Genomic DNA, 27,511 nt, shown 5'->3' with positions numbered 1-27,511 from the left:
GTTCTGTGCGCGTGTGGTGAAGAGGGACCTCATTTCCTCATGGAGCTTCTCATAGAATTCACGGAATTCACAGAACTCACAGAATTACTGGGTTGGAAGAGACCTTCAAGATCATCTAGTCCAAGTCATGCCCTAACACCTCAATTAAACCATGGCACCGAGTGCCACATCCAGTCTTGTTTTAAATACATCCAGGAATGGTGACTCCACCACCTCCCCCGGCAGACCATTCCAGTACTTTATTGCTCTTTCAGTGAAAACTTTTTGCTATTATCCAACCTATATTTTCCTTGATGCAGCTTGAGACTGTGTCCTCTCATTCTGTTAGAACCTGGTGACAGAGACCAACCCTCATCTGGCTACAAACACCCTTCAGGAAGTTGTAGAGTGATAAGGTCACCTCTGAGTCTCCATTTCTCCAGGCTATACAAACCCAGATCCCCTTTTTAGGCTGCACTAATCTTTGCAGTTTTTCTGGCGGGGAGCATCTGCATCTTGGATCATGTTCTTTTCCTCCCTATCTTGGCTGCATCTCTCCAGGCTTGTCTACATTCATGGCCTTTGCCATTGGAGATGGGAAAGCAATCCGTATGACTTGGGGAGGTGTCCTGTGCTCCTCACAGTCTGGTGTGGGTTCATCTGTAGCCCTTGTATCAGCTGGGCCCAGCGAGGTCACAATGTGGGGTCCCATTGTTGGGCTCTGCCTGACACATGGAAAGGAAACCTCGTGGAGGAGGAGGAGAAGAAGCATGAGGGGAACAATTAGTCATCTATTCATTAGTCAACCCTTCAAACCTATATGTCGGCAGTGTAAAGATAAGGATGTTCTGTGGGACTGGTTTAAGGGCCCAATAGAATTCCAGGAAGTTGACACTGGTTGCCATTTCCTTGTCAAAAATAGCATTTGACCTTGTGATCCTGCTGGAGCATAAATGGATTGTGAGGTGGCCATGGATCCTCTGATGTAAAAAGCTCCAGCAATTACTGGGAGAGAATTAGGAAATATGTAATAACAAAAGTAAGACAAGAAAGGTGAGGAAGATGAGGAAGTCAACTGCCTTGTCGTGCACTACTGATGAGCTGCAGAGTACAACAAGGACATGGATATGGTTGACCAAGAGCAGTGCCAGGAGACCAATGGGACTGGAGTGCCCTTAAAACAAGAAATTGACAGAGCTGAAGGATCTTTCAAACAGGAGCAAAGAAGACAAATGGGACATGATGTCATTATTCCATGGCGTGTCCTCATCGATGACACATCAGTTGGCCTAAGGATTGTTTGAATCTTCTACATGTCCTGAAAGGCAGCGGCAACAAGAAAATGGTCACTAATTGTTGAAATTAAAAGCTGCCGACAAGGTCAGATGGACACAGCCTGAGGGTCAGAACATGGAATTGCAGAACTGCAAGAAGGAAACCACTCTACAACTCATGACTCACCAAACTGGGCCAGGCAAGAGCTGCTGCCTCAAAATTGCCCCAAGGCCATGGGACAACGCTGTCCCGCCCATCCAGGACCTGCATAAAAGCCGGCCCAGAGCCTCTCTCCCTCACACACTTCTCCTCAAGCCTTCTACTCCTGCTCCTGCAGACAATCAGGTGAGACTCAATCCTCTGACCCTCCTGCTCCTGCACCCCTGGCCCCTCTCTTCCAGCACGCTCAGCCCCAGCCTCTGCAACCCTCACACCTCCTTACAGCCCCACAACAACCTGCATACCCCTTGTCCTCTTCCATAACTGTCCCTCGCACTCTGACACCTCCACCGTGCCTTACCCCTCTCTCTTCCAGGCACCCTCCACACCACACCCATGGCCTGCTACAACCGCTGCAGTCCCTGCGGACCCACCCCGCTGGCCAACAGCTGCAACGAGCCCTGTGCCCTGCAATGCCAGGATTCCCGCGTCATCATCAACCCTTCCCCTGTGCTGGTCACCCTGCCAGGACCCATCATGACCTCCTTCCCCCAGAGCACAGCCGTCGGATCCACCTCCTCAGCTGCCGTGGGCACTGAGCTCAGTGTGCAGGGACAGCCCATCTCTGGCGGATTTGGTGGCTTTGGCTATGGCCTTGGCTATGGCCGTGGATTTGGCTATGGGCAGGGCTATGGCTATGGCCTGGGCTGCTATGGCAGAAGGGGCTATGGCTACAACTGCTGAGGGACTTCAGCACCACCCTTGACACCACCCCTGACACCCACTCCCTGGAACACACCCCAGGCGTTTAGGATGCCTTTCTGTGCTGAGGCTTTCAAATGTGCTCAGCACACCCAGCTTCTGCTCTCAGGGCACCAAGCAAGGCAGCAGGCCACACTGCCTGCAAACGTGGCCCATCTGCCTCCTGCTCTTCTCCCACTCCCTGTTCTGCATGGACCCTTTGGCTCTGTCCTGTCCCCTCTGGACAAACCCCTTCTCCCAGGCCAGAGACCATCAGGCACCTCCACCATTGTGCTGCTCCCATTGTGAAGGAGGAAGTCCTTGATGCTCTGGCCAAACCTCCGAGCCAAGGGGCCTTGGTTGGTGGTTGCTCTTCTTGTACCTCAGCCACGCCTCTTCCACTTACTGCTCAGGACTTTTACTCTTCTTTATGCCTCAATAAAATTCTTTTGCATTGAACATTGTGAATTGTCCTCTTCCTTCATGGGCACACGCTGCCACACTTTGCTCTTCCCTTGGATCCCACCAACCCTTCACTTCCTTGATCCCAGGCCTGGATACACGAATGCAGGTCTATCCCTGCCTCTGATAGAAGATGTGTATGGATCTTGTTTCCACCTGGGCTGGACACCAGTTGCTCCAGACCCTCATCATCTTCCAGGGTCACCTACAGCTCTGCTTGAGCATGTCCATGTCTTCCGAGTACACATTTCCAGTCTCAGAAGAGCAGAGGGAGAGAATTCCCCTCTCACTGCTGCTCATGGTGTGGGGATGAGCCCAGGACATGGGGAGTTTCTGGCCTGTGAGTGTTCATGGCCAGGGCATGTTCAATTCTTCATGTTCAGTTCCTCCTGATGGATGAAAGTGGGCTCTTGCTCTTGTGTCTTGAATAGAATCGAGAGAGGATCTTGGAAAGTAGAGGCTGTTCAGGCTGCATTTGTTCCCATGTTATTGTCCATTTAGATTTCTAAAATTTACCCAACAAGCCACTCTGTCATTTAAAGTGTATTTCTTGATCTCATTGAGAAATCCAATAGCCAACAACAAATGCAGGCCCATCCCTTTTCTCCAAGGTGTGTGTAATGTCAATTCATTTATTCTGTATTCAAGCCAAAGAGTTTCATAACTTATATCCTGTAAATGTAATATTGTGCTCGTATTAGCAAAAAGGAGTAATTACCAATGGACAGTTAGTGAGTTGCTCTCTCCTTCTCTGTCCTTCCTTCCTTCCTTCCTATCCCAGGTCCTTCTCCTCTGGGCTGCTCTCAACTCTCTGCATTATCCAGTCTACAGCCATGTTTGGCATTGCTCCAAACCAAGTGCAACTTGGCCACATTCAGCATCACGAAACTGACAACATCCCACTGCCCCAACCTGTTCCAGCCCCTCTGGATACCATCCCTCCCCTCCAGACAACCAACTGCACTTCTCAGCTTATTCTGGCCACTGATTTTGCTGAACATCCCACTCAATCCCAACGTCCATGTCCCTGACAAAGATGGGAAATAATACTGCTCCCCATAGGTGTAAGAGCTTAAATGAGAGATGTGGGACTCCGGGTAGCTCTTCAAAATGCAGTTTATTACATCTAAGATGTTACAGCACTCTAAAGTCATGAGTGACAGAGTTTGTGCCCACAGCTGTCAGCTCCAGCTGCAAGCAAGCCTAAAGACCTTTTAGTTTTAGTTACAATGAATTATATACTTTTCTTTGCTGATCTTAATACAGTAGAACCAATCTATACCTTAACTTATATCTATAGCCTAACTACTATAATTACTATATTCCTGTTTATTCTCTAATCACCTAAAGTTAGTATATTACAATTTAAGCTAAAAGTTGTTTTACAGTTTTCTTGCAGTAAAAAAATCTGAGACTTTTTTTCTACTTGCAACATTTGCTAACTTGCTTGCTTGTGCTATCTTTCTGCTTGGTAAAAACATCTTTTTGTTTAAAGTGAGTTTATCCTTTTCTCTAAGTCATAAAACCCCCTTCTAGCACACCCTTCGCCTCCTTAGTTATCCAGTAAAACTAGCTCAAACAATTCTTTTCTTCTATATCAAAACTTGCTTCCATCTATATTCCTTCATCAAACTCTACATTTAAAAATCTTTTTGCTAAGCATACATATCTGTGAGACTTTCTTGTCAAACATTCATCCTTCCCAACAAACAGGAGCTTCTGTCTGTCAGCCCCTTTCTCCACACACATGGAGCCACAACAGCTTCACTTAGACTGTCCCCTTTGAGTTGGACCATCCCATCCATTCCTTATCCACCACATGGTCCAACCACAATTCCCCATCTTTCCAGAGTGAATGTGCAGATGCTTTCTAGCACAGGAAGAAATGCTGCGCACAAGTCTAGGAATGTGATATTGTTCCCTCTCCCCTCATCCAACAAGGCTGGAACCAATCCCAGCTCATTAAAAGATGCCACTTTTTAATGGACTACCAATGGACACCTTTAATCTGCCTGTCAAGTCAGACAGACACATCCCCAATAGCTAGACGTGATACAGGAAAGCTGAGGGGAACAAAACACTCCCCACATCATGATTTGACAGAGAAGCTGCCTGAAAAAATGCCCCAATGTCATGGCCAATGGCTGTCCCAAACCTTCAGCCCCAGATCATCTTTGAGGTCATACCCTGGATGTTATCCAACAGTCTTGTCTTCCTTATTCCCAGTAAACCAGAGATAAGCACAGTTCTCTAGTGTGAGCAAAGAAGAGGAGAGGGGCAGAATATCCCTTACCTGAAATGTAGCTGATGCCTCAGGTTTCAGTATTTATATTTTTCAGATTCTGTACTGCTTTAGTGTGCACTTTGGAGCTTCATATAAGGGGATGGCAAGCTCTTCACAGAGTAGGGAGACAAAACAATTCCTTCTCTATCTGGGGACCAAGGACAACTGTTCCAAATCTCAGCCTCAAGAGCATAAACAATGGTGGACTGAAGAGACAAAAACAAGAAGGATGGGATTTCATAAGCTAAAGCTGTAATTGGACAATAAACTCCAAAATGCAAATGGACCAGAACATATAAAATTGTGAGACCCTGTGACCAATCATCTATTTTGTGACTATTTTGGGTTTATCTTGGGTGTAGCCCTATTTGGGCTCTTGTGCTTCCCAAAGTGTATCCATTAAAGCCTTCTAATAAATACCTACTTTATTTTTTAGCTTCATGTAGTCTCTGTTCTAGGTCAGCCTTCACAAGGCATCAATCCCAAACATGCAGGATAGAAGATGGGTGATATGGGGGTTGAGAGCAGCCCAAAAGAGGAGGACTGTGGGTGTTGGATGAAGAATTGGATGTGCCCCAGCCATGTGCACTCATCGACCAGAAACTCCTCCTGTGTCCTGGGCTCATCCCCACAGCTTGGGAAGCACAAGAGATTAGGGGAATCTCACCCTCTGCTCTCCTGTAGTAAAATCAGAATTCTGTGTTGAACTCTGAGCCCACAAAGACAAGGAAGACGTGGACCTGCTTGAGTGCATGGAGGCCTGGAAAAGGATGAGAGTCAGCCAGGTTGGTGTCCAGCCAAAGGGACACAGAACCTGGAGGATGATGAGGAGCTTGTGCCAGAGGCAGGGATAGATCTGCGTTAGCGTATCCAAGCCTGTGATCCAGTAGATGAAGGTTTGATGGAATGCACTGAAAAAGGGAAGTGTGCCAATGGGTAGAGAATTGGGGAAGTAACACGTGAAAGAGATCTTGGAGCACATTTTCACCCACCCCAGTGGTCTCTACAACCCTGGTTCAGCACTGAGAAGGGATTGGAAGCATCTTGGGAGAAAAAAGAAGACGGACTCATTTGAAGTTATGATGCAGGAAAACTTTATTGAGGTAGAAGAGTAAAAACGCAGGAGCAGCCAGAGGAAGGGAGCTGGTCTGCGGTGCAAGCAGAGCAACCATCAGCTGAGCTGCTTTGCTTGCAGGAGGTTGTGCCAGACTTTCTGCCTTACAGAGGGAGCAGCCAGGCAGAGGTGGCCAATGGTCTCTGGCTTGGGAGAAGGGGTTTGCAGCAGAGGAGACAGCACATAGACAAAGGGGTGATGCAGAGCAGGGAATGGAGGAAGAGCAGGAGGCAGATGAGCCATGTTTGCAGGCAGCCTGAGCTGGCCATTGGTTTCTGCCTGGTTGGTGCCCTGAGAGCAGGAGCTGGAATTGCTGAGCCCCTTTGAAAGAAGGGCCCAGAGATGCATCTTCAATGCCTGAGATGAGTTCCAGGGAGTGGGTGGTTGGTGTCAGGGGTGGTGCTGAGGGCCCTTAGCAGATGTTGCCATAGCCCCTCCTGCCATAGCAGCCCAGGCCGCCCAGGCCATAGCCAAATCCACGGCCATAGCCAAGGCCATAGCCAAAGCCACCAAAGCCACCAAATCCCCCAGAGATGGGCTGTCCCTGCACACTGAGCTCAGTGCCCACGGCAGCCGAGGAGGTGGATCCGACGGCGGTGCTCTGGGGGAAGGAGGTCATGATGGGTCCTGGCAGGGTGACCAGCACAGGGGAAGGGTTGATGATGACGCGGGAATCCTGGCATTGCAGGGCACAGGGCTCGTTGCAGCTGTTGGCCAGCGGGGTGGGTCCGCAGGGACTGCAGAGGCTGTTGCAGGCCATGGGTGTGGTGTGGAGGGTGCCTGGAAGAGAGAGGGCTGAGGCAGGGCAGGGGGTTGGGGATGCGAGGGGTGGTGACGCAGAACCGTGAGGGAGAGTGTGGAGGCTGTTGTGGGGCTGTGGGGAGGCGTGAGGGCAGCCGAGGCTGGGGCTGAGTGTGCTGGGAGGGAGGGGAGAGGTGCAGGAGCAGGAGAGTAGGGGGATTGAGTCTCACCTGGTTGTCCGCAGGAGCAGGAGTAGAAGGTGTCAGGAGAAGTGTGTGAGGGAGAGAGACTCTGGGCTGGCTTTTATGCTGGTCCTGGATGGGTGGGACAGCCTTGTCCCATGGCCTTGGGGCATTCACCAGCCAACTGGTCTTGCCTGGCCTTGTGAGTCATGAGGTGGGGAGTGTTTTTGTTCCCACAACACATCAGTGTCATATCCAACTCTTGAGGCCATGTCCATCTGACCTTGTCGGCAGCTTTAGGAGATGGCATTTGGGTGGATTTGATTATTAGATGTGGGTCAGGAAGGGCTGAAGAAACAACCAGAGCCCCACAGAAATGCGATGTCATCAGTGAGGTCATCTTGTGGCACTCATGTCCTGTGGTTTGTGGGTGCCTTGTGAAGACTGGGACTCTGTTCTGTGCCGCTGGATGTCCATCAGTCATTGTGCTGCACCCAGGAATGCTGAGGGAGCTGCTGATGCCCTGGGAAGGTCACTGAGCAATATCCTGGAAAGGTTCTGGTGCCTGGGAGCTCCTCCTGATTTCTGAAATAGAGTTTGTTCTCTTGTGTCTTCTATGTGAGCAAGAGGGAGAATCTGGAAAATGAGAGGCTGCTTAGGGTGAACGTGTTTCATTGTTATGGTCTATTTGGATTTCTGAAATTTACTCAGCCATGTACACTGTCTAAATTAAAGTGTATTCCTTGGCCGCATTAAGAAATTCCCTAAATTAAAACAAACCAGGCTTGATCCCTTTTTTCCCAAACTGATCTGTGACATCAATTCACTTATTCCACATTCAAGCCACAAGGTGTCATAACTTATAATCATTAGTCCTAATGTTTTGTTCCTCTAAGCAAAACCCAACAATTAGTAATGGACACCCAGCAAGCTCCTCTTTCCTTCTTTGCATGGTTAGGTTGTTCTTCTGTGGAATTGTGCAATTTCATGTTCTGCTCCTGAGGCCATCGCCACCTGACCTTGGTGATATTTTCTTGCTGCGAGAATTAGAGACCATGGTGTTGCTGTTGATGTTGCATGCCGGGACACGTAGAAGATTCAAGCAAAGCTTACAAGCACTGGGGTGTCGTCAGCGACACCATGGAATATTGACAGTGAGTCCCATTTGCATTCTCGCCTCCTGCCTGGCAGAGCTCCCAGCTCTCTCAGCTTCTCCTCATCTCAAGGATCCCCCACTCCCATCAGTGTCATGGTGGCCCTGCACTGCTCTTCGTCAACCATGGTTGTGTCCATGTAGCCTCACCTGTGTTGGGGACCAGGATGTTCAACTCCCTCAATATGCTTTATTTCTGTTACTAATCCTGTCCTGGAAACTGCTGAAGATTTTTTTTTACAATAAAGAGTAGATGATGACCTCAAGATCCATCTATGCTCCACCAGGAACAGAAGGTCCTTCCCTGATAGAATGCTTTGGGTGCCAAGGAAAGGGCAACTGGTATCATCCTGAACTTCTGTCAGGGCTTTATCACTGTCCCACATAACATCTTTATCTCTGAACTGCAGACACGTGGGTTTCAAATGAGGTCTAATGAATGGATGAGGAACAGACAGAGAGTGATGGTCAGTGGCTCTCTGTACAGGTAGAGGCCAGTGATGAAGCCTCCAGGCCTCTGCCTTGGAGAGTCATTTTGGTGATTTTGAATATTTTATCAAGGAGGTGAGCAGTGTGATTGAGACCACCCCCAGCACGTTTGCAGGTGCCACAAAGCTGAGTGTTACAGTTGACACAAGAACATGGAGGGATCCCATCAGCACGGACACTGGGAATGTTGAGAACATAGGAATCTCTTGTGGTTCAACAGCTCCAAGTTCAAGGTCCTGTACATGGATTGGGACAGTCCCAGACATGAGCACAGCTTTGGAGAGGGAACCCTTGAGAGCACTTCCACCAGAGAATGATCTGAGGGTTCTGGTGGACCAAAATCTTAAAAAAAACCAGCAAAATGAATTTTCAGCTCAGGCCACCAAACATTTCCTGGGCTGCACAGAGAGAAGTGTGGTCAGCAGGAATGGTTGGGGGTTAATTGGAGACGTGAGAACATCATTATTGTCACCAATAGGTAAGAAAATACGCATGAAAAGAGGGACACCAATAGAGACCAAAATGTTCAAGAGATCACCATGCAGCATTGCAGCAAAAGCACTTCTGGAAGAGGGTTTCTAGAAGATTGATAATTCCTGTCTCCTCAGAGATAAGGATATCTGATTTAGGGTGATGAGTTGAGCTTCACAGTGGAAGAAAGACATGGACTTAGTGAGGCAAGAAGAGTTCAGGAACAGCAAGAGATTCGGGGGACCAAAGAATCCTTGTGATTAGAAATGGGAGACACACAAGGTTTATTTTTGTGAGAAGGGAAGAATGGACAAAGGAGATGTTGTGAGTGTTTCATGGAATGACCTCAATCATAACACCCCAATTCTTGTAGGCTTTGTTGTCATATTCTACGTGCCTGATACCAACCAATAATACCATATTCCAATACCAATACTTTGGCCTCCACCCCACAAATTAAAAACTGCCACAAAGGTCAAATGGACGCAGCCTGTAGAGAAGGACACAGAATCACAGAATTCCACAAAGACACACCAGCACCATGACAGGAGGAAATAGGATCACAATGACCATCCAGTAGCAATTAGTGTTTGTTCCTAACAGGAACACAACATTACATCTGACAGGATATAAGTTATGAAACCATAGGATTTGAATGCAGAATAAACAAATTCACATCAAAGACCAGCCTGAGAAAAACACGATCTAGCATCATTGGTTGCTTGTTTATTTGGTTTGTTAAAGAGGTAAAGAAATACACTTTAAATGACAGAGTATATTTCCATGTAAAGTTGAGAAATCCAAATAGACCACAGCATTGGAACAAGTTCAACCTATCGTGGCTTTAATTTCCAGATCTTTCTCTTGATCCTAGAAAAAAAACCACTGCATGGGGTCCCTTTCATCCATCAAGAAGAGCTCCCAGGCACTGGGACCTTTCCAAGCTCTTGCAGAGTGACCTCCCCAGGACATCAGCAGCTCCCTCAGCATTCCTGAGTGCAACACAATGACTGATGGACATCCAGTGGCAGAGAACAGAGTCCCAGTCTTCACAAGGCATCTGCAAACCACAGGACGTGTGCCACAAAATGACCTCACTGATGACATGGCATTTCTGCTGGGCTCTGGTTGTTTATTCAGCCCTCCCTGACTCACATGGAGCAATCAAATCTGCCCAAATACAAATGCAATGAAGTTACTGCCAAGGTCAGATGGAAATGGTTTCAAGAGCAGGGCATGAAATTGCAAAACTACATGAAGGAGAACACTCCCCAGCTCATGACTCCCCAAGCTGAGCCAGACAAGAGCTGCTGCCTCAAAAATCCCCGAGGCCATGGGACACGGCTGTCCCGCCCCTTCAGGACCAGCATAAAAGCCAGCCCAGAACCTCTCACACTCACACACTTCTTCTGACGCCTTCTCCCCCTGCTGAAAACCAGGTGAGCCTCACTCCCCTGACCCTCCTGCTCTGGCACCCTTGAACCCTCTCTTCCAGCACACTCTGCCCCTTCCTTAGCAGCCCTCACGCCTCCTCACAGCCCCACAACAGCCTCCACACTCCCTCACCCTCCTGATTCGCTGTCCCTTGCATCCCCACACCCCCTGCCGTGCCTCACCCCTTTCTCTTCCAGGCACCCTCCATACCACACCCATGGCCTGCTACAACCGCTGCAGTCCCTGCGGACCCACCCCGCTGGCCAACAGCTGCAACGAGCCCTGTGCCCTGCAATGCCAGGATTCCCACGTCATCATCGACCCTTCCCCTGTGCTGGTCACCCTGCCAGGACCCATCATGACCTCCTTCCCCCAGAACACCGCCGTTGGATCCACCTCCTCGGCTGCCGTGGGCACTGAGCTCAGTGTGCAGGGACAGCCCATCTCTGGTGGCTTTGGTGGATTTGGTGGCTTTGGCCTTGGCTATGGCCGTGGATTTGGCTATGGGCTGGGTGGCCTGGGCTGCTATGGCAGGAGGGGCTATGGCAACATCTGCTAAGGGACCAGCTGGGCTGCCTGCAAACATGGCCCATCTGCCTCCTGTTCTCCCACTCCCTGCTCTTCATTGGTCCTTTGGCTCTGTCCAGTTCCCTCTGCTGCAAACCCCTTCTCCCAAGCCAGACATCAGTAGGGTCCTCTGGTGGGCTCCTCCCACTGTGGGGCCGAATGTTCTTGGTGCTCTGGGAAAACCTCCTGAGGGCAAAGGACCTTGGCTGATGGTCACCCTACTTGCACCTCCGCCTGTTTCTTTCTACTGGATGCTCAGGACCTTTTATTCTTCTACCTCAATAAAGTTTTCCTGCATCATAACCTCATATGAATCCTCCTTCATTCTTCCCCCAAGATTTTTTCAGTCTCAGCAATATCCCAGGGTTTTAGAGATCATTTGGGTTAGAAATTGTAACAAGAGATCTTTTAGGATTTATTTCCCCGCTTCAACCACCCACTGGCATGCTTTGCTCTTCCACTGCATCCCACAAACCCTTCTGTTTCTAGAACACAGCCCTGGATACGCTAATGCAGGTCTATCCCTGCTGCTGGCACAAGCTCCTCTGGGTGGTGTGCTCCCTTTGGGTGGACACCAGTTGCTCCAGCCCCTCATCATCTCCTCAGCCCAGTAAGAGATCTGCTCAAGCAGGTCCATATCTTTCTTATCATGGCTATGCATCCTTGCAGCAAAAGAACTTCCAGAAAAGCGTTTCTAGCAGACTGACACTTCCTGTCTCCACACTGATAAGAATACGGATAAGGATCCCTGATTTGGGGTGATGTGCTGGGCTTTACAGTAGAAGAAAGACACAGACTTAAAGAAGCAAGAACAGTGCAGGAACAGCAAGAGCTTGAAGGGACCAAAGAATTCTTGTTGTGATTAGAAATGGGAGACATGCAAGGATGAGTTATTGTAGGGGTCCTACAGTTGAACAAAGAACTCCAGTCTCACCAGAGATGAGTAGTGGCAATGACTCCCCTGCTCATCTGCTGCTCACACTGTGGGGATGAGCACAGGACGCAGCGGATTTGTGGTCTGTGAGTGCACATGGTCAGGGCATGTCCAGTTTTTCATCCACCAACACCTCAAATTCTTCCCTTTTGGGACTGATCTCAATCCCCTCATCACCCAGCCTTTATCCTGCATGTTTGGGACTGCTCCAATCCAGGTGCAGCAGATTCTGCCCCTCTGCTCTGGTGATATTGGGGAACTCTTAATCTATGGGTCACTGGGAACAAGGAAGACAAGATTCTGGTTTAGAGGATCCAGGGCACAGCCTTGAGGATGATCTATGGCTGGAGGTTTGGGACGGCCTTGGCCGGTTATCCCAGGGCATTTTTTCAGGCAGCAGCTTTTGCCTGGCACAGCCTGGTAAATCATATGGTCGGAGGGTTTTTCTTCCCCCAGCTCTGCATTGCCACGTCCTGCTCTTGAGGCCGTGTCCATCTGACCTTGGCGGCAGATTTGATGAGTTGGATTTGGTTCCAGCATTGCTGGATGAGGGAAGAGGGATCAATGACATGTAACTGGACCTGTGCATAGTATTTCCTCCTTTGCTAAAAACCATCCTTGTCTCTAAGCTGGAGAGATGTGGATGTTGGTCGGAACATTGGGTTAAGAAGGAAATGGGTGAGATGGCTGCACTGGAAGAGTTATGAAAGAGTAAAGGGCTCAATGTATGTGTGTGGAGAACAGGGATGAGTGGTGATCCTCAGAGACTCGTGTTCAACCATTCTCACTTCCCATTGTGTCAGGGACATGGATAGTGCAATTGTGTGTCCCATCAGCAAAAAATGTGAATAACAGCAGGATGAGTGGTATACTTGATTGTCTGGAAGGAGGGGATGGCATCCAGAGTGTTCCAGACAGTCTGGAGATATGGGCTGGTGTGAAGCTTGTGAAGGTCAGCAAGGCCAAGAGGAAGGTCCTGCACCTGGATTGGATTGATCTCAGTAATGGGTGTTGGATGGGTAATGAGTTAATTAACAGCATCCCTGAGGAGAAGGACTTACACACTTACACACCCATATATATAAACTAAATTACTCTGAAATTCTAAAAATAACTGCAAACTAATAAAAAATTAAAAACTTTCATCTCAATAATAAAACAAACCAAACAAACCCCACACACTAAAAAACCACCACCACATAATCAACTACCAACAAAAAAACAACCATACACGTCTTACTAATAATTCTTTACATATTATAAGACTGAATTTAAAAAATAACCATATAATACCTCATGCAACAAATAACAAAAACCACTATAAAAACAAAACAAACCAACTTACTAAACTCAAAAGTATTCAACTAACCCTAAGCTTTACTGAAAAAAAAAACACCTAAAGCTCTACCACTACAATAATGAATAAATAATAACCAAACCACTATAAAAATAACAAAAAAAAAAAAAAAAAACAAAAATCAAAAAAAAACCCAAAAAAACCTGAATGATGAAGAATTGGACATGTCCTGGCAATGTGAATGAACTGAGCAAAAATCCCCCATGCCCTGGGGTTATCTCCACAGTGAGGGCAGCACATTCTGTCCCTGTGCTGAACTCTGATGAGACTGCACTTGTGTGTTCCACTCTGAGGACACAAAAAAAGGACAGACATGGACCTCCTCCAGAAGATCTGAAAATGGCCTTGGGAGATGATGAGGGTCTGGAGGAACTGGTGTCCAGCCAAAGTGAGCACACCAGCCAGGAGGGCTTTGTGTCAGAGTCACAGATGGACCTGCATTGGGGGATCCAGGTTTGTGTTCAAGCAACTGAAAGGTTGCTGCAGTGCTCTGGAAGAGCAAAGTGTACTGGTGGGTAGTGGAATTGGGGAAATAATTCCTACAAGAGGTCTTGGAGCATTTTTTCAAGAATCCAAATAACATCAACAACCTCCAAGTGTCTCGGGAGAAGAAGGAAGAAGGAGTCTTTTGAGGTTATGATGCAGGAAAATTTTATTGAGGTAGAACAGTAAACACTCAGGAGCAGCCAGTGGAAGGGAGTTGGTCTGAGGTGCAAGTAGGGCGACCATCAGCCAAGGCCCCTTGCTTGCAGATGGTTTGGCCAGAGCACCAAGGCCTTCCTGCCCCACAGTGGGAGCAGCCAGGCAGAGGTGGCCAATGGTGTCTGGCTTGGGAGAAGGGGTTTGCAGCAGAGGAACTGGACAGAGCTGAAGGGAGGATGGAGCGCACAGAGAGGGAGAAGAGGAGGAGGCAGATGGGCCATGTTTGCAGGGAGCCTGGGCTGGCCCGTTGGCTACTGCCTTGCTTGGTGTCCTGAGAGCAGGAACTGGAATTGCTGAGCCCCTTTGAAAGCCTTGACCCAGAGATGCATCTTCAATGCCTGAGATGAGTTCCAGGGAGTGGGTGGTTGGTGTCAGGGGTGGTGCTGAGCGTCCTTAGCAGATGGAGCCATAGCCCCTTCTGCCATAGCAGCCCAGGCCTCCCAGCCCGTAGCCAAACCCATGGCCATAGCCAAGGCCAAATCCACCAAAGCCACCAAATCCGCCAGAGATGGGCTGTCCCTGCACACTGAGCTCAGTGCCCACGGCAGCCGAGGAGGTGGATCCGACGGCGGTGCTCTGGGGGAAGGAGGTCATGATGGGTCCTGGCAGGGTGACCAGCACAGGGGAAGGGTTGATGATGACGCGGGAATCCTGGCATTGCAGGGCACAGGGCTCGTTGCAGCTGTTGGCCAGCGGGGTGGGTCCGCAGGGACTGCAGAGGCTGTTGCAGGCCATGGGTGTGGTGTGGAGGGTGCCTGGAAGAGAGGGGGGGAGGCATGGCAGGGGTGTGGGGATATGAGAGTTGAAGTGTCAGCAGAGTGAGGGAGTGTGGAGGCTGTTGTGTGGCTGTGGAGAGGCATGAGTGCTGCTGAGGCTGGGGCTTAGCATGCCCAAGGAGCGGGGCCAGGGGTGCAGGAGCAGGAGGGTCAGAAGCTTGAGTCTCACCTGGTTGTCAGCAGGAGCAGGAGGAGAAGTCAGTAGAAGTGTGTGAGGGAGAGAGGCTGTGGCCTGGCTTTTATGCAGGTTCTGGACGGGCGGGACAGCCTTGTCCCATGGCCTTGGGGCATTTTTGAGGCAGCAGCTCTTGGCTGGGCCAGCCTGGTGAGTCATGAGGTGGGGAGTGTTTTCCTTCTTGATTTTCTGCAATTCTATGCTCTTCCCTTGAGTGTGTGTCCATTTGACCTTGACTGCATATTTCAATTGGGACAAACAGAGGTCAATGGATTGGAGCTAGTTTGTTTTGAATGTTGAAGAGGCAAACAAAGCCTACAGGAATTTGGGTGTTATTTCATGTCTTCACGTAACCCCCAACCATTCCTTCTGTTCAAACCTACTTCTCTGCAACCTTGGATATGGTCACTGCTCTGGGCTGAAATTCCATACATGGATCATGAGGTGGCCATGTAGCCTTGGCTGTGAAAACTCCAGCAGTTACCAGGACAGAATTAGGAAAAGAAATACAGGCAGGTTATGGGAGTTGAACATCCTGTTCTACACCACTGTTGGGGCTCCTCAGTGGAACAAGGCCTCGGACATGGTTGGCCAAGAGACCATGGCACTGATGGGAGTGGAGGATCCTTAAGATGAGAAGCTGAGAGAGCTGGAATTTCTTTCAGGCGGGAGGCAAAAATGCAAATGGGACATGTTGTCAATATGCCATAGAATGACCTCAGTGGTGACACCCCAAATCTCCTAAGCTGTGGTTGAATCTTCTACGAGTCGTGACACTCACAATCAACACCTTGGTCTCTAATTTTTGCAACTTAGCCTACCACCAAGGTCAGATGGAGATGGCCTCAGGAGCAGAACATGAAATTGCACAATTCCACAGAGGAACAACTGCTCCGTGACACAAAAGGAAAGAGGAGCTTACTGGCTGTCCGTTAGTAATTATTGGGGTTTGCTCATAGGAACAACACATTAGGACTTACTAATTATAAGTTATGAAAACTTGTGGCTTGAACGCGGAATAAAGGAATTGATGTCACAGAGCAGCCTGGGAAAAAAGGGATTGGTCCCCGTTTTTTGTTTATTGGATTCCTGAATGAGGTCAAGGAATACACTTTGAATGACAGAGTATATTGTTGTGTAAATTGTATAAATTTCAAAATACAAGTACAATGGAAGAAGTTCAACCCTGGATTGCCTCATGTTTCCCTGATCCTCTTTCTTGATATCGTTGAAAACACAGAATAGAGGAGATTTCTTTCCTCTATCATGAAGGGCTCTCAGGCACTGTGACCTTTCCAAGTTATTGCAGAGTGACCTTCCGAGGACATCAGCAGCTCCCTCAGCATTCCTGGGTGCAACACAATGACTGATGGACATCCAGCAGCACAGAAAAGAGTCCCAGGCACCCACAAACCACAGAACACAACTGCCACAAGATGACCTCACTGATGACATTGCGCCTTCCCTGGGTGCTGGCTGTTTATTCACCTTCCCTGGCACACACGGAACAGTCAAATACTCCCAAATACCAACTCCCAGTTAGAAGCTGCTGCCAAGGTCAAATGGACACAGCTTCAAGAGCAGGATAAGGAATTGTGGAAATGGATGAAGGAGAACCTTCCCTCCCTCATGACTCAGCAGGCTGGGATGGCCAAAAGCTGCCGCCTCAAAAATGCCCCAAGGCCATGGGACAACGCTGTCCCGCCCGTCCAGAACCTGCATAAAAGGCAACCCAGAGCCTCTCTCCCTCACACACTTCTCCTCAAGCCTTCTCCTCTTGCTCCTGCTGACAACCAGGTGAGACTCATAACCCTGACCCTCCTGCTCCTGCACCCCTGGCCCCTCTCTTCCAGCACACTCAGCCCCAGTCTTAGCAGCCCTCACGCCTCCCCACAGACCCACAACAGCCTCCACACTCACTTATCCTCCTGCATCACTGCCCCTCACATCCCCCACATCTCCGCTCTGCTTTATCCCTCTCTCTTCCAGGCAGCCTCCACACCACACCCATGGCCTGCAACAGCCTCTGCAGTCCCTGCGGACCCACCCCGCTGGCCAACAGCTGCAACGAGCCCTGTGCCCTGCAATGCCAGGATTCCCATGTCATCATCAACCCTTCCCCTGTGCTGGTCACCCTGCCAGGACCCATCATGACCTCCTTCCCCCAGAACACCGCCGTCGGATCCACCTCCTCGGCTGCCGTGGGCACTGAGCTCAGTGTGCAGGGACAGCCCATCTCTGGCGGATTTGGTGGCTTTGGTGGCTACGGCCTTGGCTATGGTCGTGGATTTGGCTATGGGCTGGGAGGCCTGGGCTGCTATGGCAGGAGGGGATATGGCAACATCTGCTAAGGGCCCTTGGTACACCACGCTCCCACTGTGGGGCAGGAAGGCATTTATGATCTGGCAAAGCCTCCTCCAAGCAAAGGACCTTGGCTGATGGCCACCCTACTTGCACTTCAGCCTGGCTCTCTTCCATTTGCTGCTTATTGCCTCTCATTCTTCTACCTCAATAAAGTTTTCCTGCATCACATTTTTAGTTGAGTTCTTCTTCTTTCTGATGCCAAGACCCTTCCAGTCTCACTCAGCTCTCTGCCAGGGTTCCAGCATCCATTTGAGTTGGTGAAAAAGTGCTCCAGGTCCTCTTTTATGATTTATTTCCCTATTCTACTATAAGGTGGCACAATTTGCTCTTCCAGTGCATCCCACAAATCCTTCAGTTACTGGATCACAGACCTGGATACACTAATGAAAATCTATCCCTGCCTCTGGCCCAAACCTCTCTGGGTGGTGTGTTCACTTTTGTCGACAGCAGTTGCTTGTGTCCTTCTTCATCTTCCATGCCCTTCCTCAGACCCTATGAAGCACATCCATGTATTCCTTGTCTTTATGGGCTCAGAGCTCAACACAGAATTCTGATTTTAGTGCAGGAGAGCAGAGGGTGAGATTCCCCCACTCTCTTCTGCTGCCCACACTGTGGGATGAGCCCAAGACATAGGAGGAGTTTCTGGTCAGTGGGTGCACATGGCTGGGGCAAATCCAAATCTTCATCCAACACCCCAAGTGCTCCTCCCTGGGGCTGCTCTCAATCCTCTCATCACCCCTCCTTTACCCTGCATGTTTGGGATTGCTCCAATCCCGGTGCAGAAGGTTCTGCCCCTCTGCTCTGGTGATATTGGAGAACTCTTCATCTATGGATTACTAGGATCAGGGAAGACAAGGCTCTGCCAGAGGAGATCAAGAGTATGGCCTTGAGGATGATCCGTGGGTGAAGGTTTGGGACAGCCTCTGTCTATGACACTGGGATATTTTCCAGGCAGAAGCTGTTGCCTGGTGCAGCCTGCTGTGTCATGAGGTTGGGAATGTTTTGCTTCAAACAGCTCTGAAATTCCACATTCTGCTCTTGAGGCCGTGTCCATCTGACACTGGCGACAGCTTTAGTGGGTTGGTATTGGTTCCACTATGGGTGGATGAAGAGAGGGAGAACCAGGATCCTGTATCTGTACTTGTGCAAAACTTTTGTTCCTGTGCCAGACAACGTCCTTGTATCTAAGCTGGAGTTGATGGCTGGACCTCTGACTGGATAAGGAATTGGCAGGATGGTCTCACTGAAAAGTTGTGGTCACTCCATATTCCCGTGTGGAGAACAGGGATGAGTGGTGGCCCACAGGGATTGATAATGGGACCATTGCAACTTCCCATCTTTGTCAGGGACATGGAGAGTGGGTTTGAGTGTCCCCTTGGTTAGACTGGGGATGACTCCCAGGTGAGCGGTGTGGTTTATGGTCTGGAGGGAAGGGATGGCACCCAGAGTGTTCTGAACAAGTTGTGTAGATGGGCTGGTGTGAAGCTCGTGAAGGTCAACAGGGCCAAGTGGAAGGTCCTGCACCTGGATTGGATCAATCTCACTAATGGATGTTGGATGGGTAATGAGTAAATTAACAGTATCCCTGAGGAGAAGGACTTACACACACTTACACACTAAAATTCTAAATAAATCCTAAATCACTCTAAAATTCTAAAAAGAATTACAAATTAACAAAAAAAAATAAAAACTTTAATCTCACTATTAAAAAAAACAGACTAAAAAAACATCACCATATAGCCATCTACCAACAAAAAAACAAAAATACACACTTTTTACAAGTAATTCTTACCACATTATAAAAATAAATCAAGAATAACAACCAACCATATAAAAACCCACACAACAAATCACAAAAACCAGTAAAAAATATCAAACCAACTTCCTAAACTCAAAACTATTCAACTAACCCTAAACATTACTAAAAAAATGGCTCTCTACCTCTACACTAATTAATAAATAAAAACCATTACCCTATAAAAATAATTTAAAAATATAAAAAACTGGAATGATGAGGAATTGGAAATGTCCTGGCCACATGAATAAGCTGAAAAAAAATCCCCCATGCCCTGGGGTTATCCCCACAGTGAGGGCAGCACATTCTGCCCCTCTGCTGCACTATGAGGAGACTGGACTTGTGTGTTCCACTCTGAGGAAACACAAAAAGGGAAATATGGACCTCCTCGAGCTGATCTGTAAATGCCCTTGGTAGATGATGACGGTCTGGAGGAACTGGTGTCCAGCCAAAGTGAGCACACCAGCCAGGAGGGCTTTGTGTCAGGATCACGGATGGACCTGCATTGGGGGACCCAGGTTTGTGTTCCAGCAACTGTAAGGTTGCTGTGGTGCACTGGAAGAACAAAGTGTACCAGAGGGGAGTGGAATTGGGGAAATAATTCCTACAAGAGGTCTTGGAGCATTTTTTCAAGAATCCAAATAACATCAACAACATCAAAGTGTCTCGGGAGAAGAAAGAAGAAGGAGTCTTTTGAGGTTATGATGCAGGAAAACTTTATTGAGGTAGAACAGTGAACACTCAGGAGCAGCCAGTGGAAGGGAGCTGGTCTGAGGTGCAAGTAGGGCGACCATCAGTTGAGGCCCCTTGCTTGCAGATGGTTTGGCCAGAGCACCAAGGCCTTCCTGCCCCACAGTGGGAGCAGCCAGGCAGAGGTGGCCAATGGTGTCTGGCTTGGGAGAAGGGGTTTGCAGCAGAGGAGCTGGACAGAGCTGAAGGGACGATGCAGAGCACAGAGAGGGAGAAGAGGAGGAGGCAGATGGGCCATGTTTGCAGGCAGCCTAGGCTGGGCTCTTGTTTGCTGCTTTTCTTGGTACCCTGAGAGCAGCAGGTGGAAATGCTGAGCCCCTTTGAAAGCCTTGTCCCAGAGATGCATCTTCAATGCCTGAGATGAGTTCCAGGGAGTGGGTGGTTGGTGTCAGGGGTGGTGCTGAGGGTCCTTAGCAGATGTAGCCGCCCCTCCTGCCATAACAGCCCAGGCCATAGCCATAGCCCTGCCCATAGCCAAAGCCACCAAAGCCACCAAATCCCCCAGATATGGGCTGTCCCTGCACACTGAGCTCAGTGCCCACGGCAGCCGAGGAGGTGGATCCGACGGCGGTGTTCTGGGGGAAGGAGGTCATGATGGGTCCTGGCAGGGTGACCAGCACAGGGGAAGGGTTGATGATGACGCGGGAATCCTGGCATTGCAGGGCACAGGGCTCATTGCAGCTGTTGGCCAGCGGGGTGGGTCCGCAGGGACTGCAGCGGTTGTAGCAGGCCATGGGTGTGGTGTGGAGGGTGCCTGGAAGAGAGAGGGATAAAGCAGAGCGGAGATGTGGGAGATGTTAGGGGCAGTGATGCAGGAGGATAAGTGAGTGTGGAGGTTGCTGTGGGGCTGTGGGGAGGTGTGAGGGCTGCTGTGGCTGGGTCTGAGTGTGCTGGAAGAGAGGGCCCAGGGGTGCAGGATCAGGAGGGTCAGGGGCTTGAGTCTCACCTGGTTGTCGGCAGGAGCAGGAGGAGCAGGCTCGAGAAGTGTGTGAGGGAGAGAGGCTCTGGGTCAGCTTTTATGCAGGTTCTGGAGGGGCGGGACAGCCTTGTCCCATGGCCTTGGGGCATTTTTTAGGCAGCAGCTTTTGCCTTGCTCAGCCTGTTGAGTCATGACCTGGGGAATGTTTTCCTTCCTGATGTTCTGCAGTGTCATGTCTTCTTCTGTTTGTGTCCATGTGACATTGACAGCGGCTCATAATTTGAGAATTAGAGACTAGTGTGGGGTTTTTTTATGACATCTATCAAGACATGCAGAAGATTCAACCAAAGCTAAGGAGACCTGGTGAGTCATCAGTGAGGTCATGCCATATTGACAACATCTCTCATTTGCATTCTTGCCTCCTGTCTCAAGAATCTCTCAGCTCTTTCAGCTCCTCCTCGTTTTGATTATACCCCAGTGTTGTCAATGTCATGGTGGCCCTGCACAGCTCTTGGTCAACAATGTCCATGTCCTTGTTCCACTCTGGAGCCCCAACAGTGGTGGGGGACAGGAGGGTTAACTCCTTCAGCCTTATTGTACTTCTTCTCCTACATTACCTATCCTGGTAACAGCTGGAGATTTTTATTCCAAAGCGTGCATGTCCACCTCATGATCCACTTAAGCTACAGTAGGACTACAAGGACCTTCCCTTCTCGAATGCTTTGGTTGCCAAGGGAAGGGCAACTGGTGTCATCCTGACCTTCTGCCAGGGTTTTTACAGAGTCCCACAGGACACCCTTGTCTCTAAACTGCAGACGTGTGGGTTTCAGAGGAGGTCTGATGAATGGATGAGGAACAGAGAGTGATGGTCAATGGCTCTATGTACAGGTGGAGGCCAGTGACGAGGCCTCCAGGCTTGTGCCTTGGACTGGTGATTTTGAATATGTTATCAAGGAGATCAACAGTGAGATTGAGACCACTCAGAATGTTTGCAAGTGCCAGGAAGCTGAGTGTTGCAGTCGGCACAAGAACATGGAAGGATGCCATCAGGAGGTGTCGGAACCCAGGACATTCCTCTGACTGCCCTGGAGGACTCAAGACCCTGGCAGGGGGCTCAGAGACCTTGGCATGCAGTCAGACACCTGTGCCTTAGATTTTAACCCATGGAAACAATTACCAACGTTGTGTGAGGATTTATGAGCCAAAATATTGTGAGTAGAAAGATAGCTAACTTGTCACACGGTGAAAAATTAGAATTTTGGGGATTTGAAATGGAGGTTCAAGAAGCAAGATGGAGGAATCTGGGGATGTTGCGTCCTTCTTCTTCTTCTTGCCGTCCGTCTTCTGCTGTGATGGTGACACTTCTGGATTGGTTTAGAGTAGAGACAGGCTAACAAGTGTGATAGGTAGGGGAAAATTATTGTAAATAAAGTATTCGTAGTTCTTAGTATAAAAAACTAACACTACCCCAAGGGGGGTCAGTGTGCTGCAAACCAGCCTGCCAGACAGACCTCAGCCGGTCTGAAAACCGATGTATTAGATAAGAGAAAATAAACAAGCTTGAAAACCAGAGCCAAGGAATCTCAACTTTTCTTTGGTCACGTGGCAGGGAAAAAGGACGCTAATACCTTGGGAGCCATTTCAGCAACACAAAACCCGAGAAAGAGGGACACTGGGAGTGTTGAGAACATAAGAACTTCTTGTGGCTCAACAACTCCAAGTTCAAGGTCCTGCACATGGTTTGGGACATTCCCAGACACGAGCACAGCTTTGGAGAAAACTCATTGAGAGCAGTTCCATGGAGAAGAATTGCAGATTCTGGTGGACTAAAATAACACAACTATGTGAATTTCAGCCAAAAAAAATAGCCATATCCTGGGCTGCATAAAAACAGGTGTGGCCACAGGAATGGCTGGGTGTCAGTCAGAGCCAGGAGAAAACACCCAAATTCTTGTCAGCTTTGTTTGCACCTTCTACATACCTGAGTTAAAACAAGCCGAAAATCTTGGGCTCTATTTCTCCCAATTAAAAGCTGCTGCCAAGGTCAGATGGACACAGCCTCAAGGGGAGGGCATGGGATCACAGAACATCAGGAGGGAAAACATGACCCACTTATGACTCACCAGGCTAGGCCAGGCAAGAGCTGCATCCTAAGAAATGCCCGAAGGCCATGGGACAAGGCTGTCCCGCCCCTCCAGAACCAGCATAAAAGCCGGCCCAGAGCCTCTCTCCCTCACACACTTCTCCTCAAGCCTTCTCTTTCTCCTGCACCAGCAACCAGGTGAGTCTCATAACCCTGACCCTCTGGCTCCTGCACCCCTGGCCCCTCTTTACCAGCACTCCCAGCCCCAGCCTCAGCAGCCCTCACGCCTCCCCACAGCCCCACAGCAGCCTCCAGGCTCCCTTGTCCTCCTCCATAACTACCCCTTGCATCCTCATGCCTCTGCCCTGCCTCACACTCTCTATTCCAGGCACCCTCCACACCACACCCATGGCCTGCAACAGCCTCTGCCGTCCCTGCGGACCCACCCCGCTGGCCAACAGCTGCAACGAGCCCTGTGCCCTGCAATGCCAGGATTCCCGCGTCATCATCAACCCTTCCCCTGTGCTGGTCACCCTGCCAGGACCCATCATGACCTCCTTCCCCCAGAGCACCGCCGTCGGATCCACCTCCTCCGCTGCCGTGGGCACTGAGCTCAGTGTGCAGGGACAGCCCATCTCTGGGGGATTTGGTGGCTTTGGCTATGGCCTTGGCTATGGCCGTGGATTTGGCTACGGGCTGGGAGGCCTGGGCTGCTATGGCAGAAGGGGCTATGGCAACATCTGCTAAGGGCCCTCAGCACCACCGCTGACACCAACCACCCACTCCCTGGAACTCATCTCAGGCATTGAAGATGCATCTCTGGGCCAAGACTTTCAAACTGGCTCAGCAATTCCAGCTCCTGCTCTCAGGACACCAAGCAAGGCAGTAGCCAAGGGGCCAGCCCAAGCTGCCTGCAAACATGGCCCATCTGCCTCCTCCTCTTGTCCCTCTCTGTGCTCTGCATCGTCCCTTCAGCTCTGTCCAGCTCCTCTGCTGCAAACCCCTTCTCCCAAGCCAGAGACCATTGGCCACCTCTGCCTGGCTGCTCCCACTGTGGGGCAGGAAGGCCTTGGTGCTCTGGCCAAACCATCTGCAAGCAAGGGGGCCTCAACTGATGGTCGCCCTACTTGCACCTCAGACCAGTTCCCTTCCACTGGCTGCTCCTGAGTTTTCACTGTTCTACCTCAATAAAGTTTTCCTGCATCATAACCTCACAGGACTCCGTCTTCATTCTTGTCCCGAGACACTTTGAGATTAAGCCAATGTAGTTGATGCTATTGGGATTGCTGAAAAAGGGCTCCAAGAGCTCTTGTAGGAATTATTTTCCCAATTCCACTCCCCTCTGGTACACTTTGTTCTTCCAGTGCACCACAGCAACTCTTCAGTTGCTGGAACACAAACCTGGATCCCCCAATGCAGGTCCATCCATGACTCTGACACAAAGCCCTCCTGGCTGGTGTGCTCACTTTGGCTAGACACCAGTTCCTCCAGACCCTCATCATCTCCCAAGGGCATTTACAGATCTGCTCGAGTGCGTCCATGTCTTCCCTTTTTTGTGGAACACAAAGAGTGGAACACACAAGTCCATTCTCCTCAGAGTGCAGCAGAGGGGCAGAATGTGCTGCCCTCATTGTGGGGATAACCCCAGGACTTGGAGGATTTTGCTCAGCTCATTCACATGGCCAGAACATGTCCAAATCTTCATCATTCATGTTTTTAAATTTTTTTAGGTTATATTCATACTGTATTGGGTAATATTTTTTAATTTGTGTAGAGGTAGAATTTTGGGTTATTTTTGTTTTAGTAATGTTTATGGTTGATTGAATAGTTTTGAGTTTAGTAAGTTGGTTAAATTTTTTAGTGGCTTTTGTGAATTGTTTGATATTTTTAGTGGTTTTTGTGAATTGAAACAATTCAATTTTCTGAATTGTTTTGTGAAATGAATTTTGTGAAAAAAAGTGTGGGGTTTTATATGCTTGATTTTTATTTTTGATTTATTTCTATAATGTGGTAAGAATTATTAGTAAAAGGAGTATACTGTGGTTTTTTTGTTGGTAGTTGTTTATATGGTCGTGTTTTTTAGTGTGTGGTTTCTTTTGGTTTTTTTTTTTATTAGTGAGATTAAAGTTTTTATTTTTTTGGTTAGTTTGTAATTGTTTTTAGAATTTTAGGGTGATTTAGTTTACTTATATGGGTGTGTGTGTAAGTCCTTCTCCTCAGGGATGCTGTTAATTAACTCATTGCCCATTCAGCATCCATTACTAAGATTGATCCAATCCATGTGCAGGACCTTCCTCTTGGCCCTGCTGACCTTCACGAGCTTCACAACAGCCCGTCTCCCCTGCTTGTCTGGAATGCTCTGGATGCCATCCCTTCTCTCCAGACCATCAACCATTGCTCTCTCGTAACGGTTGTTCACATTTTTGCCAATGGCACACACAATTGCACTCTCCATGTCCCTGACAAAGATGGGAAGTGAGAATGGTTGAACACGAGTCTCAGAGGATCACCACTCATCCCTCTTCTCCACACACACATGGAGCCATTGACTCTTTCATAACTCTTCCAGTGCGACCATCCCACCCATTTCCCTCTTAACCAAAACGTCCAACCAAACATCCACATCTCTCCAACTTAGAGACAAGGATGTTTTCTGGCAAAGGAAAAAATACTGTGCACAGGTCCAGATACATGCGATTGGTCCCTCTTCCCTCATCAAGCAGTGCTGCAACCAAAACCAACTCATCAAATCTGCTGCCAAGGTCAGATGGATACGGCCTCAAGAGCAGGACGTGGCAATGCAGATCTGGGGGAAGAAAAACCCTCCCACCTTTTGCCAAGCTGTGCCAGGCAAATCTGCTGCCTGAAAAAATGCCCTGGGATAACCAGCCAAGGCTGTCCCAAACCTCCACCCATAGATCGTCCTCAAGGCTGTGCCCTGGATCCTCTAAACCAGAATCTTGTCTTTCTTGTTCCCAGTAACCCACAGATTAGGAGTTCCCCAATATCACCAGAGCAGAGGGGCAGAATCTGCTGCACCTGGATTGGAGCAATACCAAACATGCAGGATAAAGGCTGGGTGATGAGGGGATTGAGATCCATCCCAAAAGGGAAGGATTTGAGGTATTGGTGGATGAAAAACTGGACATGCCCTGACCATGTGCACTCGCAGAGCAGAAATCCGCTGTTTCCTGTGCTCATCCCCACAGTGTGGGGGGCAGATGAGCAGGGGAGTCTTCCTCATCTAGCTCATAGTTTCTACGCATCTCTGGCGAGACTGGAATTGTATGTTCAACTGTAGGACCCCTATGATAAGAAAGATATGGAACTGCTCAAGTATATCTCTTGCTGGGCTGAGGGGCTGGAGCAACTGGTGTCCACCCAAAGGGAGCACACCACCCAGAGGGGCTTGTGTCACCAGCAGGGATAGACCTGCATTAGTGTATCCAGGGCTGTGTTTCTAGAAACAGAAGGGTTTGTGGGATGCAGTGGAAGAGCAAAGCATGCCAGTGGGTGGTAGAAGTGGGGAAATAAATTCTAAAAGTGGTCTTGATGCACTTTTAACCCAAAAGGCCTCTACAACCCCTGTTTAGTGATGAATGAGTCTGGAAAAGTCTTGGGAGAAAAAAGAAGGAGGATTCATATGAGGATATGATGCAGAAAAACTTTATTGAGGTAGAAGAATAAAAGGCCATGAGCATCCAGTAGTAAAAGGAGTAGGCTGAGGTGAGAGTGACCATCAGTCAAAGACCTTTGCTCTCAGGAGGTTTTTCCAGAGCACCAAGAACATTCTGCCCCACAGTGGGAGGAGCCCACCAGAGGGATCCAATAGTGTCTGGCCTGCAAGAAGTGATCTGCAGCAGAGGGAACTGAACAGAGCTGAAGAGGCCATGCAGAGCAGGGAGTGGGAGAACAGGAGGCAGATGGTCCATGTTTGTCGCCAGGCTGGGCTGGCCCCTTAGCAGATGTAGCCGCCCCTTCTGCCATAGCAGCCCAGGCCTCCCAACCCATAGCCAAACCCACGGCCATAGCCAAAGCCACCAAAGCCACCAAAGCCGCCAGAGATGGGCTGTCCCTGCACACTGAGCTCAGTGCCCAGAGCAGCCGAGGAGGTGGATCCGACGGCGGTGCTCTGGGGGAAGGAGGTCATGATGGGTCCTGGCAGGGTGACCAGCACAGGGGAAGGGTTGATGATGACGCGGGAATCCTGGCATTGCAGGGCACAGGGCTCGTTGCAGCTGTTGGCCAGCGGGGTGGGTCCGCAGGGACTGCAGAGGCTGTTGCAGGCCATGGGTGTGGTGTGGAGGCTGCCTGGAAGAGAGAAAGATGAGGCAGGGCAGGGGCGATGGTGAAGGAAGGTGAGGGAATTTGGAGGGTGTTGTGGGGCTGTGGGGAGGCGTGAGAGCTGGTGAAGCTGGGGCTGAATGTGCTGGAAGAGAGGGGCCAGGGGTGCCAGAGCAGGAGGGTCAGGGGGAGTGAGGCTCACCTGGTTTTCAGCAGGAGGAGAAGGCTTGAGGAGAAGTGTGTGAGGGTGAGAGGCTCTGGGCTGGCTTTTATACTGGTCCTGACCGGGTGGGACAGCCTTGTCCCATGGCCTTGGGGCAT

At 49.5% G+C, this 27,511-nt stretch overlaps 4 protein-coding genes and 4 pseudogenes across 4 annotated transcripts; 4 read left to right on the top strand and 4 right to left on the bottom strand.

Annotated features, from left to right (window-relative positions):
* The first annotated feature begins 1,546 nt into the window (after nucleotides 1-1,546).
* On the top strand, nucleotides 1,547-2,157 carry LOC131081162 (feather beta keratin-like). The gene is made up of 2 exons (XM_058020066.1): nucleotides 1,547-1,591; nucleotides 1,783-2,157. Exon 2 carries the CDS (start codon nucleotides 1,810-1,812, stop codon nucleotides 2,155-2,157), a length of 348 nt encoding a protein of 115 aa, XP_057876049.1. The 5' UTR covers nucleotides 1,547-1,591; nucleotides 1,783-1,809.
* Nucleotides 2,158-6,426: 4,269 nt separating this feature from the next.
* On the bottom strand, nucleotides 6,427-7,110 carry LOC131081055 (feather beta keratin-like; annotated as a pseudogene).
* Nucleotides 7,111-10,304: 3,194 nt separating this feature from the next.
* LOC131086035 (feather keratin B-4-like) lies at nucleotides 10,305-11,348 on the top strand (annotated as a pseudogene).
* A 3,089-nt stretch (nucleotides 11,349-14,437) lies between these two features.
* LOC131081183 (feather beta keratin-like) lies at nucleotides 14,438-14,800 on the bottom strand. The gene has a single exon (XM_058020105.1). The coding sequence runs from the start codon at nucleotides 14,777-14,779 to the stop codon at nucleotides 14,438-14,440; it is 342 nt and encodes a 113-aa protein (XP_057876088.1). The 5' UTR covers nucleotides 14,780-14,800.
* A 1,867-nt stretch (nucleotides 14,801-16,667) lies between these two features.
* Nucleotides 16,668-17,346, top strand: LOC131081044 (feather beta keratin-like). Its single transcript, XM_058019908.1, has 2 exons — nucleotides 16,668-16,792; nucleotides 16,989-17,346. Exons 1-2 carry the CDS (start codon nucleotides 16,668-16,670, stop codon nucleotides 17,344-17,346), a joined length of 483 nt encoding a protein of 160 aa, XP_057875891.1.
* A 2,968-nt stretch (nucleotides 17,347-20,314) lies between these two features.
* Nucleotides 20,315-20,900, bottom strand: LOC131081177 (feather keratin B-4-like). The gene is made up of 2 exons (XM_058020092.1): nucleotides 20,863-20,900; nucleotides 20,315-20,672 (listed from the first exon to the last, which is right to left on the bottom strand). The coding sequence occupies exon 2, from the start codon at nucleotides 20,636-20,638 to the stop codon at nucleotides 20,315-20,317; it is 324 nt and encodes a 107-aa protein (XP_057876075.1). The 5' UTR covers nucleotides 20,639-20,672; nucleotides 20,863-20,900.
* Nucleotides 20,901-22,980: 2,080 nt separating this feature from the next.
* LOC131081093 (feather beta keratin-like) lies at nucleotides 22,981-23,653 on the top strand (annotated as a pseudogene).
* Nucleotides 23,654-26,864: 3,211 nt separating this feature from the next.
* Nucleotides 26,865-27,511, bottom strand: LOC131081124 (feather beta keratin-like; annotated as a pseudogene).

The sequence above is a fragment of the Melospiza georgiana genome, chromosome 1, assembly GCF_028018845.1.
Source record: "Melospiza georgiana isolate bMelGeo1 chromosome 1, bMelGeo1.pri, whole genome shotgun sequence".
Taxonomy (NCBI): domain Eukaryota; kingdom Metazoa; phylum Chordata; class Aves; order Passeriformes; family Passerellidae; genus Melospiza; species Melospiza georgiana.
Note: the sequence above shows the minus strand (reverse complement) of the source record. Positions and strands in the feature narration are given on the sequence as shown.